The sequence below is a fragment of the Lipotes vexillifer genome, unplaced genomic scaffold (genome assembly GCF_000442215.2).
Source record: "Lipotes vexillifer unplaced genomic scaffold, Lipotes_vexillifer_v1.1 scaffold518, whole genome shotgun sequence".
Lineage (NCBI taxonomy): Eukaryota > Metazoa > Chordata > Mammalia > Artiodactyla > Lipotidae > Lipotes > Lipotes vexillifer.
In genome coordinates this window covers 2,810,060-2,823,810 of record NW_006780945.1, presented here as the reverse complement: position 1 = coordinate 2,823,810, position 13,751 = coordinate 2,810,060, and the positions used below count along the sequence as shown (strand labels likewise).

The 13,751-nt window shown below is 49.1% G+C and overlaps 1 protein-coding gene across 1 annotated transcript in view; it reads right to left on the bottom strand.

The window, feature by feature from the left end:
- SDK2 (sidekick cell adhesion molecule 2) overlaps positions 1 to 13,751 on the bottom strand; it is a 266,728-nt gene that overhangs the window by 56,878 nt on the left and 196,099 nt on the right. Inside the window, exons 14-18 of the mRNA XM_007454389.1 lie at positions 13,288 to 13,424; positions 12,220 to 12,367; positions 8,096 to 8,236; positions 6,277 to 6,458; positions 5,618 to 5,733 (exon numbers count right to left, since the gene is read on the bottom strand). Of these exons, the coding sequence (XP_007454451.1) occupies positions 5,618 to 5,733; positions 6,277 to 6,458; positions 8,096 to 8,236; positions 12,220 to 12,367; positions 13,288 to 13,424 (724 nt within the window). The remainder of the gene's footprint in view (positions 1 to 5,617; positions 5,734 to 6,276; positions 6,459 to 8,095; positions 8,237 to 12,219; positions 12,368 to 13,287; positions 13,425 to 13,751) is intronic.

The following is a 13,751-nucleotide window of genomic DNA, read 5'->3' as shown; positions in this document are numbered from 1 at the left end:
CTGATTCACTTTGTTATAAAGCAGAAAGTAACACACCATTGTAAAGCAATTATACTCCAATAAAGTTGTTAAAAAAAAAAAAAAAGCAAAATGGAGAAAGTATGTAGAGTACACTGTCATTTACCTAAGAAGGCGACGGTACACATTTATACACGCATAGCCTTTGTTTATGTTAAAGACATGGAAGGGAAAACCGAACCAAACCAACCAACAAACAAAAATCACTTCTCTTGGGAAGGAAGAGGACCAGAATTCAGGCTGAGTTTTTTCTGAATTAACTTTGCTTTGTAGATTTACCTTTGGAACCATGTAAATATGCTACGTAATTATAGAATAAAATTAAATAAAAAAATCAATCCCTAAAAATGGAAACCCAAATGAAACAAATGAATCTCACCGTGTATTGAATTGTAGCAAAATTACACAGAAAGAAACCATTTCAGAGACTTGGTAGCACAGAAAGCAGGGGACTGTATCCCTGGTGGGATACATCCTAAGAACTACAGATAATCTGAAACTATTTTCAGTAACCAGTGTTGATATTTGCTGTTCTGAAACTGTCGTGGGTATTTGTGGGATCAAGTAGGTGAGTAATTCTGTTGCTGTGGAAGAAACTAGATTTTCAGAATGGAGAAAAGAGAGACGAAAGACCAATGAGATTATTTTTGAAATGTTAGAGTCCTGAAATTGAGCTGGAAGTATCAGAGTATGTTGTTTTATCTTTAAGAAAAGTATTTCTGAGTGTTGTCCATTCACAGGGCCTTGAAACAACAACCAATGCTAGAACCAGGAGCAGCCCCAGTGCCCAGATTTCGGTGTCTAACTATCATTAAAAGAAACAAGGGGGCTTCCCTGGGAGCACAGTGGTTGAGAGTCCGCCTGCCGATGCAGGGGACGCGGGGGTTCGTGCCCCGGTCCGGGAAGATCCCACGTGCCGCGGAGTGGCTGGGCCCGTGAGCCATGGCCGCTGAGCCTGCGCGTCTGGAGCCTGTGCTCCGCAACGGGAGAGGCCACAGCAGTGAGAGGCCCGCGTACCGCAAAAAACAAAAAAAAGAAACAAGGGCTCCTTGATGACATGGCTGATCCCAGGCAGAGGGCAGGAAAAGGAGCTAGCTTGGGCCACCCTGTCATACCAGATAGCAAGGAAGCTATCAAAGACTCCTGGGGCGGGCTTTCTTGGTGGCGCAGTGGTTGACAATCTGCCTGCCAATGCTAGGGGACACGGGTTCGAGCCCTGGTCTGGGAAGATCCCACATGCCACGGAGCAACTGGGCCCGTGAGCCACAACTACTGAGCCTGCGCGTCCGGAGCCTGTGCTCCGCAAGAAGAGTGGCCGCGACAGTGAGAGGCCCGCGCACCGCGATGAAGAGCGGCCCCCGCTCGCCGCAACTAGAGAAAGCCCTCGCACAGAAACGAAGACCCAACACGGCCAAAAATAAATAAATAAATAAAAGTTAAAAAAAAAAAATAGAATTAAAAAAAAAAAGACTCCTGGGGCCACATCAAAAGGACTCACCTACTTGAAGAGGTGGGTGATGGGTCAATTTGGCATCAATAAGAGTAATAATGGCAGTGGATTGAAACATATCAGACGTATTAAAAATCCTTAAGGACATAATAATACTAACAAAAACAAAACAAAAAGATGCCTCCCTCTGACCCCATCCAAACTCATCTGTCACCTTAGAAGATGCTAAGGAACCAATTCACTATTCTGAAAATTGTTAAGTCATGGAAAAGAGCTGAGCATTTACCACGCTTTTCCTAGATGAATTAAACCTTCTGGTAACCAAAAAGTTGTTAACGGAAAAATTCCTTTTTGGGGAAAGTATTTCAGCTCATAAATCAAGAAGAAATCATAATATTCAAGTATCCTCATTTTGACACTTGAATACATTTCATATCCTCAAGTATCCCCTACTGAGATAGAGCACACAAGGCTGGTCAATGGTCACCACATCCTAGTATGAGAGACAGGCAGACTCTGTGCCTTCTAATGAAAATGCACAGCACCATCTAGGAAGTAATATTTTGAAAAAAAAAAATCATCAAATCTGAATATGATCAAGTCTCTAGTTCTAAATTCCAATTTACTGTAAATATAGTGTTCAGAGGAATATATTAAATGACCCCACAGCAAATCCAGGCTGTGGAAAACTCTATAGGACAAATGACTAAGTTTCTTTTTTTTTTTTTGCGGTACGCGGGCCTCTCACTGTTGTGGCGTCTCCCGTTGCGGAGCACAGGCTCCGGACGCACAGGCTCAGCGGCCATGGCTCAAGGGTCCAGCCGCTCCACGGCATGTGGGATCTTCCCGGACCGGGGCACGAACCCCCGCGTCCCCTGCATCGGCAGGCGGACTCTCAACCACTGCGCCACCAGGGAAGCCCTGACTAAGTTTCTTTACTAAATAAATTAAAAGGAAGAGAGAGTGAGAGAGAGAAAGGACAGAGAAAATCTGTAGATCCACTGAGACCTAGAAAACTTCAACCAATTGCAACTGCGTGGCTCTCATTTGGACTCTGAGGCAAATAAACCAACCAGTAAAAGAAATGACGTGGCAACTGGGGAAATTTGAACGCTGACCGGGTATCTGATGCTATTAAGGGGACTGTTGCTATTTTAAGGCACTATAATGGGAATGTGGTTATTGTGTTTAGGTTTTAAGTAGACATTATCTATAATATTTCTCTGCAGAAATATTTATGGATGAAAGGCTACAATACCTGGGATTTCCTTACAAATATCCTAGGGGAGCAGAAGAGGACTGGAAAATAGAGGGAACACATTGGGCCGTGAGTTGGTAACTGTCGAAGCCAGGGTGCATTATGGTCTTATCAAGTCATCTTAGTCTCCTCACTACTTTTGTAGATGTTTGAAATTGTTCACAATTCAAAGGGGAAGAAAAGGTCCCTTCTCACTGGAAGGATGGAAGGGACAGACACTGCTTTTTTTTCCTCCCTGTGATACTGAAGGCCAAAGGAGCAAGAAACAAAATCCCCACTTGTATCCATTCATACTTAGAAAAAATCAAGTTATAGTTATTATTTTACAATTAAATCGTACAACACTTTCTTTTTAATGCAAGACAAGGTGCAGGCTCTGGAGTTCGAAGCCAAGCTTTGCAGTTACTCTGACTGTGAACAAGTCACTTGCCCTCATGCCTCAGTTTCCTCCTCTGTAAAATGGGGTGATGATAACAAGCCTTCCTTCTCGGGCTTCTTGTGCAGCTTGCATCAGACAAGAACGTGAGGGAAGCCCAGGCATCCTGCCTGGCATGTAGAAAGTGCCCTGTAAGCGTGAGCTCTTCTTACGCACCAGTTTCTGTGCTCAAGCTATCTGGACAATTCATTTCTGCTGACTTTCTTGGAGCAGTTACAGGGTGCTGGGCACAGACTGGACCTGGGAATCAGGCGGGCTTCTGCAGCTTCCTCTGGCTCTGGGTCATAATGGGTCATTGCCCTAATTGTCCCGGCCACTAAGCTGGTCTCCTTGGCCCTCTGGGAGCCATTTGCCTTAGAAGTTTGCAGCCCAGGCCTCCCCAAAGTGGAAGGAAACTTAGAATCGGCAGCAAGAAGCTAATTGTTCCCAGCTCAGTTCCTCTGCATGACGCAAGCCTCCCTCTTCCCTCCACTGCCTCCCCCCAGAGTCCCAATTAGGAGGTTTCTCCAGCCAGCCGGCACTACCGGTGAGCAGCTACAGCCCTGGTCCAGGAGGGCCCTGCTCGGCCTCGGTGATGCACTTTCCTGGAAGCGAGATGGCTGTGGCTGGGGTGTATCGGGATCTGGACCCTCCCTCCTTTACTTGAAACACCAGCAGAAAATTCTCTTGGTGATTTAATCTCAGCCCCTTCCCGTCCAGCCATCCCCCACCTTGCAGCAACAAAGGCTAAGGCTGCTAGTCCTAGAAATGGTCCTTGTTGTCACACACGGGTGGTGTGGGAATCTTCTGGAACTATCTGCGGTCACCTCGAGGCCGGCAGAGCCCGCGGTTCCCTGCCCTCCGTGGCTGGCTTCCTGGTGACATGCCTCTCACATCTGGAGGGAGCCCGCTGCCTCCTCCCACCCGCCCCACTCAGCTGGGCTGAAGATGAAGAACACGGCGTGGACCACACACTCTGTAATCTGCCATCTCCCATTCTCTCAGGGGAGGTCAGCTCCGTGCTCCTCATGGGGTGAGAAGAGAGACCCAGGAGTGGCTGCCAGGAGGGGATGGTTGAGAAGTCCCGACTTGCAGCACAGTTCCAATTATAGCAAATTTACTACCATCACCATCACCACTGCTACTAGTGCTTTTTGTTATGGCTGAATTGTTTCCCCTCCAATTTTTATGTGGAAGCCCTGACCCGCAGGACCTCAGAATGTGACTGTGTTTGGAGATAGCCTTTAAAGAGGTAATTAAGTTAAAATGAGGTCCTTAGTGTGGGTCCTCATCCAATAGAAATGGTGTCCTTCTAAGAAGCGGAAGTCTGGACACAGACACACAGAGGGAAGACGCGTGAGGACACAGAGAAGGCGGCCGTCTGCATGCCAAGAAGAGACGCCTCAAAAGGATCCAGCCCATCAACACCTTGATCTTGGACTTCTGACCCCAAGAGCTGTGAGGAAATACATTTCTGCTGTTTAAGCCGCCCAGTCTGTGATACTCTGTGAGGGCAGCCTGAGCAATGAATCCATTTCTACTACTATTGCTACCGTTTTCTGAATGCTTGTTATGTGAAAAAATTACAAATATTCTCATTTAATCCTCATGCAATCCTAAGGAACAGAAATGATCATCATCTTCGCGTGCAAAGGAGGAAACAGGATGTCTCTTGGTTCCCTAGCAGCCAGAACAGTGCCTACGGTTGGGCTCAATAAACACTTATTGAAGGAAGGATGCTCAGACAGTTTATAGGACTTGTCCAGGGACCTGGCCAGAGGCAGAGCCAGGACTTTAATCTAAGCTTTCTGAGTCCTACTCCTGCCCTTAAACACACTGTGTAGGGTCAAGTACAGATGACCCTGCAGAGCGCCCATTAGCCCATGGCTTGGGGGTAAGAAGTATGGTCTGGATTTTTCTTTTTCTTAAAAATTTTTTTGTGGTACGCGGGCCTCTCACTGTTGCGGCCCCTCCCGTTGCGGAGCACAGGCTCCGGACGCACAGGCTCAGCGGCCACGGCTCACGGGCCCAGCCGCTCCGCGGCACGTGGGATCTTCCCGGACCGGGGCACGAACCCGCGTCCCCTGCATCGGCAGGCGGACCCTCAACCACTGCGCCACCAGGGAAGCCCCGTTCTGGATTTTTCTGATGGGGCCATGGCTGTGTGGGGATCCCGAGCCTGAAGCAAACCTGGTTTTGTTTACAAGCTAGAGGCTCATCGAGATTGACTGCTCCCTGCACTGGGTCACAGACATGCCAGTGTCCGTACTGCCCGCGGCCTGGACGTGGACCTGGGGAAAGCCCGCGTGCCCCTTGCCTTGATCACGCGTCCTCTGTTTGGCTTGAACCAATGATTCAGAGACAGAGCGGGGACTCCCTCCTCCCCCTTCCTCGCCTTCTCCCCGCCTCTGCGGCCTGCGTTCTCCTTCCGAGAATCTCCAGGCTTCCCCTCGGGGCAAGGAGAGGCCTTATGTACCTTGTAGCCCTGGTTGATGCCGTTGATGAACTGGGGGCTGGGGGCAGTCCAGGTGAAGCGGATGGTCGTGGAGTTGGTGGCTTCTGCGTGCACGTTGCCCGGAGGGGCCGTGGGCACTAGAGAAGAGCACAGAGGCAGGGGTGTGCGCGGAGGGGCCACAGTCTGACTGTCTGGCCTGGTTAAGCAGCGAGAACGCGTGAGGTCTGCAGACACTGCGTTACACCCCTCCCCCCAGCTCCTCCCCTGCTGCTGTGGAGACTTCAGATGCCCTCTTTCCGCAGATTAGTTTGGGCTTAATAAAACCGGTCTGGCCCATTTCACAGGGTACCCACAAATAAAAGTGATGGATCCGAAAATGCTCAGGGTGGTTTGTAGGCACAACGCTAAATGTAAGCTGTTTCATGATCCAGTTAATGGGAAACTTTGCAGAAGGTGCCTGTATCCCCGAAGCCTCTGCATTCATCACACCCACCCCAACGTCTTCATCCATCTTTCCCTCCGTCCTCCCACCCTACGGGGTAGCTGGGCACAGCACGCGACAGCCTGGGACTGGATAAGACAGGTGACACGGTTGAGGCAGTCAGGACTGGACAGTCAGGACCCCTCAGGCACGGAGAGGGGTAAGTTCCAGCTCCTCCACGGCCACTGTCCCCACCCACCTCCCTGCAGTGTCCACTCGGTGACTTTGCTGCTGTAGACACCCAGTCCGGCGCTGTTGTAGGCGGCCACCTCGATCTCGTAGTTGGTCCAGATGATGAGGTCCTCCAGCAGCAGGTTGTTGACATCAGCATCCGTGATGTTCTTAAACTGGTACCCAACAGGCAGCCCGGCCAGGCAGTACCTGAGGGGAGGAAGCCAAGATGCCATGGATTGGAGTCAGCCTGTTTGTCCTTGTGCCCAGGAAGCTGTCTGTGATGGTGGAAACCCACATCCATGCTGTCCAACATGGAACCGGCTGGCACTTGTGGTTTTTGGGCACCTGAAACGTGCTTAATGTAACTGAGGAACTACGTTTATCATTTAATTTACTTTTTTCTTAATTTAAATGGCTGCAAGTGACCAGCGGCTACCCCACGGGATAACACAAGTCCAGGGGATGTGTCTGGACTCTTCTTTTTGACGGGGGAGGAGGACACTGGTAGGATAGCTAGCCAGGGATGCTGAGAGTTCCTGGGAAGATCTCACTGGTCTAGCTTTGAGGGGTCGCTGATCACGAGAGTGGTCTCCAAAGGTTGGGCTCATTTCCTTTCTCCTTTTAGGAGAATGGCTCCCTCTTTTGACAGCCATTCACTGAGGTGGAAAGAAAAAAACCTCAGGCTACATACTCTACCAAGTTCCACCTTCCACTGGAAAAAAGAATGCAGGGTAATAAAGAAATGGGATATGTCCAGGCAAATTTTGGAGGATGCATAGCTCATAGGAGAACAACAATGCACACACACTCTAGCGTCTAACTATTGGGAAATCAGAGGCCCCAAATTATTTTGATGTTTCACAAAACCCCACAGCAGTGGTTCTCAAAGCCTTAGAGTGCATTAAAGACACCTGGAAAGCCTGTTGAAACACAGATTGCTGGGCTTATCCCAAAGGTTCTCATTCCATAGGTGAGGGGTAGGACTTGAGAATTTGCATTCCTATCAAGTTCTCAAGTGATGCTGACGTCGCTGGTCCAGGGACCACACTTTGAGAACCACTACCCTTTAGGATTCACCAAAAAGCCCACGACGAAATTAACCGATAATTCAGCAGCCAAACCAACCGGAACTGCTTTCAAAATCTGGGAATTCCAGTGCTGTGTGTGTACACATTCAGGAAAGAGACACGTGACGTTGCCTAGCATCTTGCAACCAGCCAGAGCTCAGAATATTGACACAAGTTCTCAGAAGTTTCAAGTAGCAGGCTAATCTTCTTTTATGAATACCAAATTTTAGTAACAACTTAATAATACACTTTCAGGTTACCAGTAAAGCACCCACAGTCAAATGTAAAAATAAAAGGCTATATAACTGGGCTTCATTTGGCAGTAGGGACCAAAGACAGGACTTCCACTTTTTAACCAGTTCTTGGCCTAGTAATTCGTCCACTCATTGTCTGTCCTGGGGAAATCTGGCCTGCTAGAATATTCTTGGTTTCCCAGGTGGTTGGTCCCCTGGATAGTTACGTGTCTCCGTGTAGCCCTACTCCTATGTAGCCCTGACGTCTGGCAGACTTGCCATCCATACAGCCTTAAGGAGGCTACATTGTAACTCCTCTCTAACCATGCCTATTGGTTTCCAAGGCTCTCACTGCTGGAAGTTCTTCTAGATGTCTAACTTCAATCCTTCCTACTGTAGTGTAGGCATTTCTTGTTGCCTGGTCCTTGTTGATGAGGAAGGACCTGCCATGAATCTGCTGTTTTCCAATCCACTCCCTGACCCTCCCTCATCTCTTTCCTCTTGAGTCTGGGCGGCCCCTCCTTTCCCTGGTGCCGATGCCTACCTGATGATGTAGCCCTTAAGGATGCCATTCTGGTGGCTCTCGGGAGGTGGCTGCCACTGGATCATGATGGACTGGTTGGTCCGGCCGCTGGCGATGACGTTCTGTGGAGGGGCCGTGGGGGGCTCCTCAGGAAGGGAGACCCTGGATAGGAAAACACCAAGAATGGGCAGGGCTTTTCACTCCTAGTCTCCACGGTAAATACAGGAGTTTAATGGGATAAGAAGAGGCCCCACCCTGCTCTGTCCCTGGATGACTCTGCACAATTGCTGTATGCTTTTGGGCTAGTCACTTAACCTCTCTGAGCTTGCTTCTTTACCTGTAAAAGCGGTATCATAAAGTCCACTTGCCTGCTTTATGAGCGGTTGAAGCTCGAATGACACAATGTATATGGAAGTCTTTTTAAAACACTGTAAAGCACCAGATATGTGTATTTTCTGTGCGGTTGAGGGACACAGGCCTTGGTTTCCCATTTGTCAAAGAAGCTGCTCTCGGGGTTGATGACGTCATGAGTGTTCAAGTATTTTAGTAGCAGGAGTGTCGAATACTCACCTCCCAGTTACCAGCTGGTGGTGAACTTGAACCGCGCTTCCTTTACGAACCAGCTGAGCCCCGGCAGGGGTGGGGCAGGCCGGGTAGGGGTGGCGTGGTGTGTGCGTGAGAGTTTGAGCATCCCCCAACCCCCCGAAGCCCAGTGCTACTGCATTTCTTTCTCTGGCATGGCCAGGGGACACAGCATTCCACTTCTGTATTTTTCACATAACTGACATGCATCCATTAACAACAAAAGTTGATTATTTTTGATGGATGTCTTTCCTGTTTTGTTTATGTTTTTGTTTCCTGATGGATAGCTTTTCCAAAACATCCTGCACCCTCCCATGGCTTTGTAAAGCCTAAAGTTAGGGTAATTTAACCTTTTTCTTGCTGACTCAGGACGATTCATTAGGAAGATGAATCAGCATTACACAGGGAAGCCCGAAGGACTGGAGAAGTTATAGGATGGTTGCCCTACACTTCGAGGCCTCTTGTTATTGGGATTTCGTAGCTCTGAAGGATTGGAGCTATGTCCATTTTTTTCCCCTGCATCACCTCTCGTGGTCCGAACATGGCCTGGCACATAGTAGGTGCTCAGTAAACAGTGAATGAATAAATTCTCCTATAACCGCTCTCTATGCCAGGCTGTTATCTGTCACTTCTCCCTCCTGTTAGAGTGTCACAGCCCCTGTGGCATTCCCCTAGTAAAAGCCAGAGGGATTCAAGCTTATTGGAACTGTGGGGAAACCACAATGATTGATTTAACCCAGTGGGGGGGGGGGCGGTCTGTGTACACACCAAAGAGCATCTTTTAAAGAGCAAAGCGCATTCTTAGCTCCCTTAGCAAGTACTGTTTGCTATTTCTATTTGCTATTATTTCTGGGCTCTCAATTCTGTTCCATTGGTCTATGTGTCTTTTTTTTTTTTTTTTTTTTGGTTGCATCACGCAGCTTGCAGGATCTCAGTTCACCAACCAGGGACTGAACCCGGGCCACAGCAATGAAAGTGCTGAGTCCTAACCACTGGACTACCAGGGAAATTCCCTATGTGTCTATTTTTATGAGTAGCATACTGTTTTGGTTTACTATAACTTTGCAGTATAGTTGGGAATCAGGAAGTGTGGTGCCTCTGGCTTTGTTCTTTGTTCTCAGGATTGCTTTGGCTATTTGGGGTCTTTTGTGGCTCTATACAAATTTTAGAATTGTTTTTTTACTATTTCTATGAAAAATGCCGTTGGAATTGTGATAGGGATCGCATCGAATCAATGGATGACTTTGGGCGATATGGACATTTTAACAATATTAACTCTTCTCAATGGGAAAAGGATAGTCTCTTCAATAAATGATGTTGGGAAAACTGGATATAACCATATGCAGAAGAAGGCAGTTGGACCTCTATTTTACACCACTCCCAAAAGTGAACTCGAAATGGATTAAAGACAAACTTAAGACCTGAAACTATAAAACTCCTAGAATAAAACATAAGAGAAAAGCTCCTTGATTTTGGTCTTGGCAGTAATTTCCTGGATATGACACCAAAAGGACAAGCAACAAAAGCAAAAATGAAAAAAAGCGGGACTATATCAGACTAAAAAGCTTCTGCACAGAAAAAGAAACAACAAAATCAAAAGGCGACATAATGGAATGGGAGAAAATATCTGCAAACCGTATATCTGATAAGGGGTTAATATCCAAAATATATAAAGAACTCATACAGCTCAACAGCAAAAAACGAAATAATCTGATCAAAAAATGGGCAAATGAGCTGCATAGACATTTTTCCAAAAAAGACATAAAAATGGCCAACAGGTCAATGAAAAGGTGCTCAACGTCACTAACCATCAGGGAAATGCAAACCAAAACCACACTGAGATATTACCTTACGCCCATCAGAATGGCTATTATCAAAAAGACAACAAACAGGGCTTCCCTGGTGGCGCAGTGGTTGAGAGTCCACCTGCCGATGCGGGGGACGCGGGTTCGTGCCCCGGTCCGGGAAGATCCCACATGCCGCGGAGGGGCTGGGCCCGTGAGCCATGGCCGCTGAGCCTGCGCGTCCGGAGCCTGTGCTCCGCAACGGGAGAGGTCACAGCAGTGACAGGCCCGTGGACCGCAAACAAAAACAAAAACAAAAACAAAAAAGACAACAAACAACAAGTGTTGGTGAGAATGTGGATAAAAGGGACCCCTCGTGCACTGTTGGTGGGAGTAAAAAACTGGTATAGGGACTATGGAAACAGTGTAGAGGTTCCCCCTCAAATTGAAAAGAGAACTACCATGTGATCCAGCTACCCCACTTCTGGGTATATTTTCACCCCAAAGAAATGAAAACAGGATCTCGAAGACATATCTGCACCCCCATGTTTACAGCAGCATTATTCGCAATAGCCAAGGTATGGAAACACCCTAAGTGTCCGTCAACAAATAAATGGATAAAGAAGATGTAACATAGCTATACAGTGAAATATTTTCCAGCCATGAGACAGAAAGAAATTCTGCCATTTGCAAAAACATGGATGGACCAGCAGGGTATTATGCTAAGTGAAATAAGTCAGACAGAGAAAGACAGATACTGTAGATCTCACTTATATGTGCGATCTAAAGGAGCTGAACTCAGAGAAATAGAGGAGGTGGGGGGCTGGGGAAGATGTTAGTCAAAAGGCATAAATTTCCAGTTACAAGAATAACCAAGTTCTGGTGATGGAATATACAGCATGGTGATTATAGCTAAGAATACTGTATTATATACTTGAAGGTTACTAAGAAAGTTGATCTCAAATGTTTTCACCACAAAAAGAAACGGTAATTATGTGACAGGGTGGAGGTGTCAGCTAACACCATGGGGGTAATCATTTTGCCATAGAGGAGTGTGACAAATCAACGCATTGTACACCTTAAACTTACATAATGTTACAAGTCAACGATATCTCAAAAAATCTGGAAAAAATAAAAATACACATAAAAAAATAAAGAGCAAAGCACACAGCGTTGGGGCATGGGATTGGTGACCCCTCCCCCCGCCCTCCCTCCGCCCCTCGCCTCTCCCCCCGCGTCTCCGCGGGCGGGTGGGGGCGGGGGGGTCGCGGGGGTGGGCGGGCGGGGCCGGGGGTGGGGCCGGCGGGGGACCGCCCCCCGGCCGGCGACCGGCCGCCGCCGGGCGCATTTCCACCGCGGCGGTGCGCCGCGACCGGCTCCGGGCCGGCTGGGGATGGTGTCACTATCACTTCTTTCTCACTAGAGGAGGCTGCTTTTTCTATGGGGGTCTAGGTGGCTAGAACGCGCCTCCAACACAAGTGGGTGTTAAAACGCCATGAACTGCTGTTTTTATTAAACTTTCATCATTTTAAAAAAAGCTTTGTTGGAGGCTTCATGGGGTCTGGCACCATGCAAGGCATTGCATACAGAGATCCTAGACGTCTTTGGAAATTCACGTGCGTTTAATAATGATGGCAACCCATGGGGATGTAGCACAGAATGGGGTTAAGTCTTGGAACTTGCATGGCCCACAGTGAGAGGGACAACTCAACTGCGTTAGTGAGTTGAGCCCCTGACACCCACCGTTGGAGCCCCTGACACCCACCCCGCTCCCCTCACCTCTCTGTGTCCTTGCTGAACTGTCCTTTCCCCACGTCGTTGACGGCACAAAGACGGAACTGGTAGGAACGTGCGGGAACCAAGCCCTTGACCATCACCGAGGTGGCCTCGGGGTCCACACTGGCCAGGAGCACCGTCCAGGGGGCATCTACAGGGACAGAGGGTGGAGGCTGAGGTAGGCATCTTGGGGGTGCATGCTTCTTCCCCCTCCATTCCCAGGTGGGGTCCAGCCTCGTTTGGGCTGGCAGGGTAGTACCTCCCCAGCTTGGTCCAGTAGAGGCTGGTCACGTCATTTTTCTGGGTCCCCTTAGCCCACATGTCTCAGGGGGTTGGGGGGTCCTGGGGAGGGAGCAAGGGCTCATGGGAACTGAGAGGCATTTGTCTTTTCTATCTTTTTTGTTTTTTCTCAAATTGATGAGCTCTAGCAAAGTGTATTTGAAACACCACTCAAATGATGCCTGCTAATTTTGGAGTTCATGGCTTGGGGATGGAGGATAAAAATTGAAAAAACAAACAAACTAATGGCCAGGGACTTCCCTGATGGCACAGTGGTTAAGAATCCACCTGCCAATGCAGGGGACACGGGTTCGATCCCTGGTCCGGGAAGATCCCACATGCCGTGGAGCAACTAAGCCCGTGGCCACAACTACTGAGCCTGCACTCTAGAGCCCGAGAGCCGCAACTACTGAAGCCCGCGCTCCACAACAGGAGAAGCCACTGCAATGAGAAGCCCGCGCACAGCAACGAAGAGTAGCCCCCTCGCCGCAACTAGAGAAAACCCGCGCGCAGCAACGAAGACCCAACGCAGCCAAAAAAATATATATAAATAAATAAATTAATAATAATAAAAAACCCCAACAAAAAACTAATGGCCAGTGTCTTGGAGGCTTCTGGGTGCCAGGTCCCAAGCCCAGCCTGTGCATTATCTCGTTCAATTGTCACACGACTGCAGGATGCCGTGGCTCATTTTACAGATGAGGGAGCTGGGCTGTCCAGAGGGTTGGCTCAAAGGCACGGAAGTGGGGTCGCCCTGGCTGCGGTCGGTGGAGGGGGTGGCAGCAGCCTTACTGTTCTCCGACATCTCCAGGACGTAGCGGATCAGCGGGCTGCTGCCGTCAAAGGGCTTGGCCCACGTCAGGTTGATGGCCCTTCTCTCCACGGCGCTGAGAGTCGCCACTGGGTGCTCAGGGGCATGAGGCAGCTGCCTGGAGGAGACAGGTGTGGCGAGGCCCCCCCGTGAGGTCTAGAATGAGGTGACACCCAGGACTCAGTCTGAGCTCCCATGATATCTGGTGCTCGGTCCCCGAACCCAGCCTTTGGGGCCATCTAGCTGGAGATTCTGTGCACTGGCTTTGGAGCCCACCTGTCCAAAGCCATAATCCAGACTCCCCGCCCTTGACAGGGGCCGAACTGAGCTGGCGAAGGCCTGGAGGATGCTGGGGTGAGGTGGGCGGGCTCAGGTCACACCTGGCCTGGTGGCCTGCCTAGATGCAGCTTTCCCTTTGCTGCCTGCACCCCTTTACCCCCCCCCC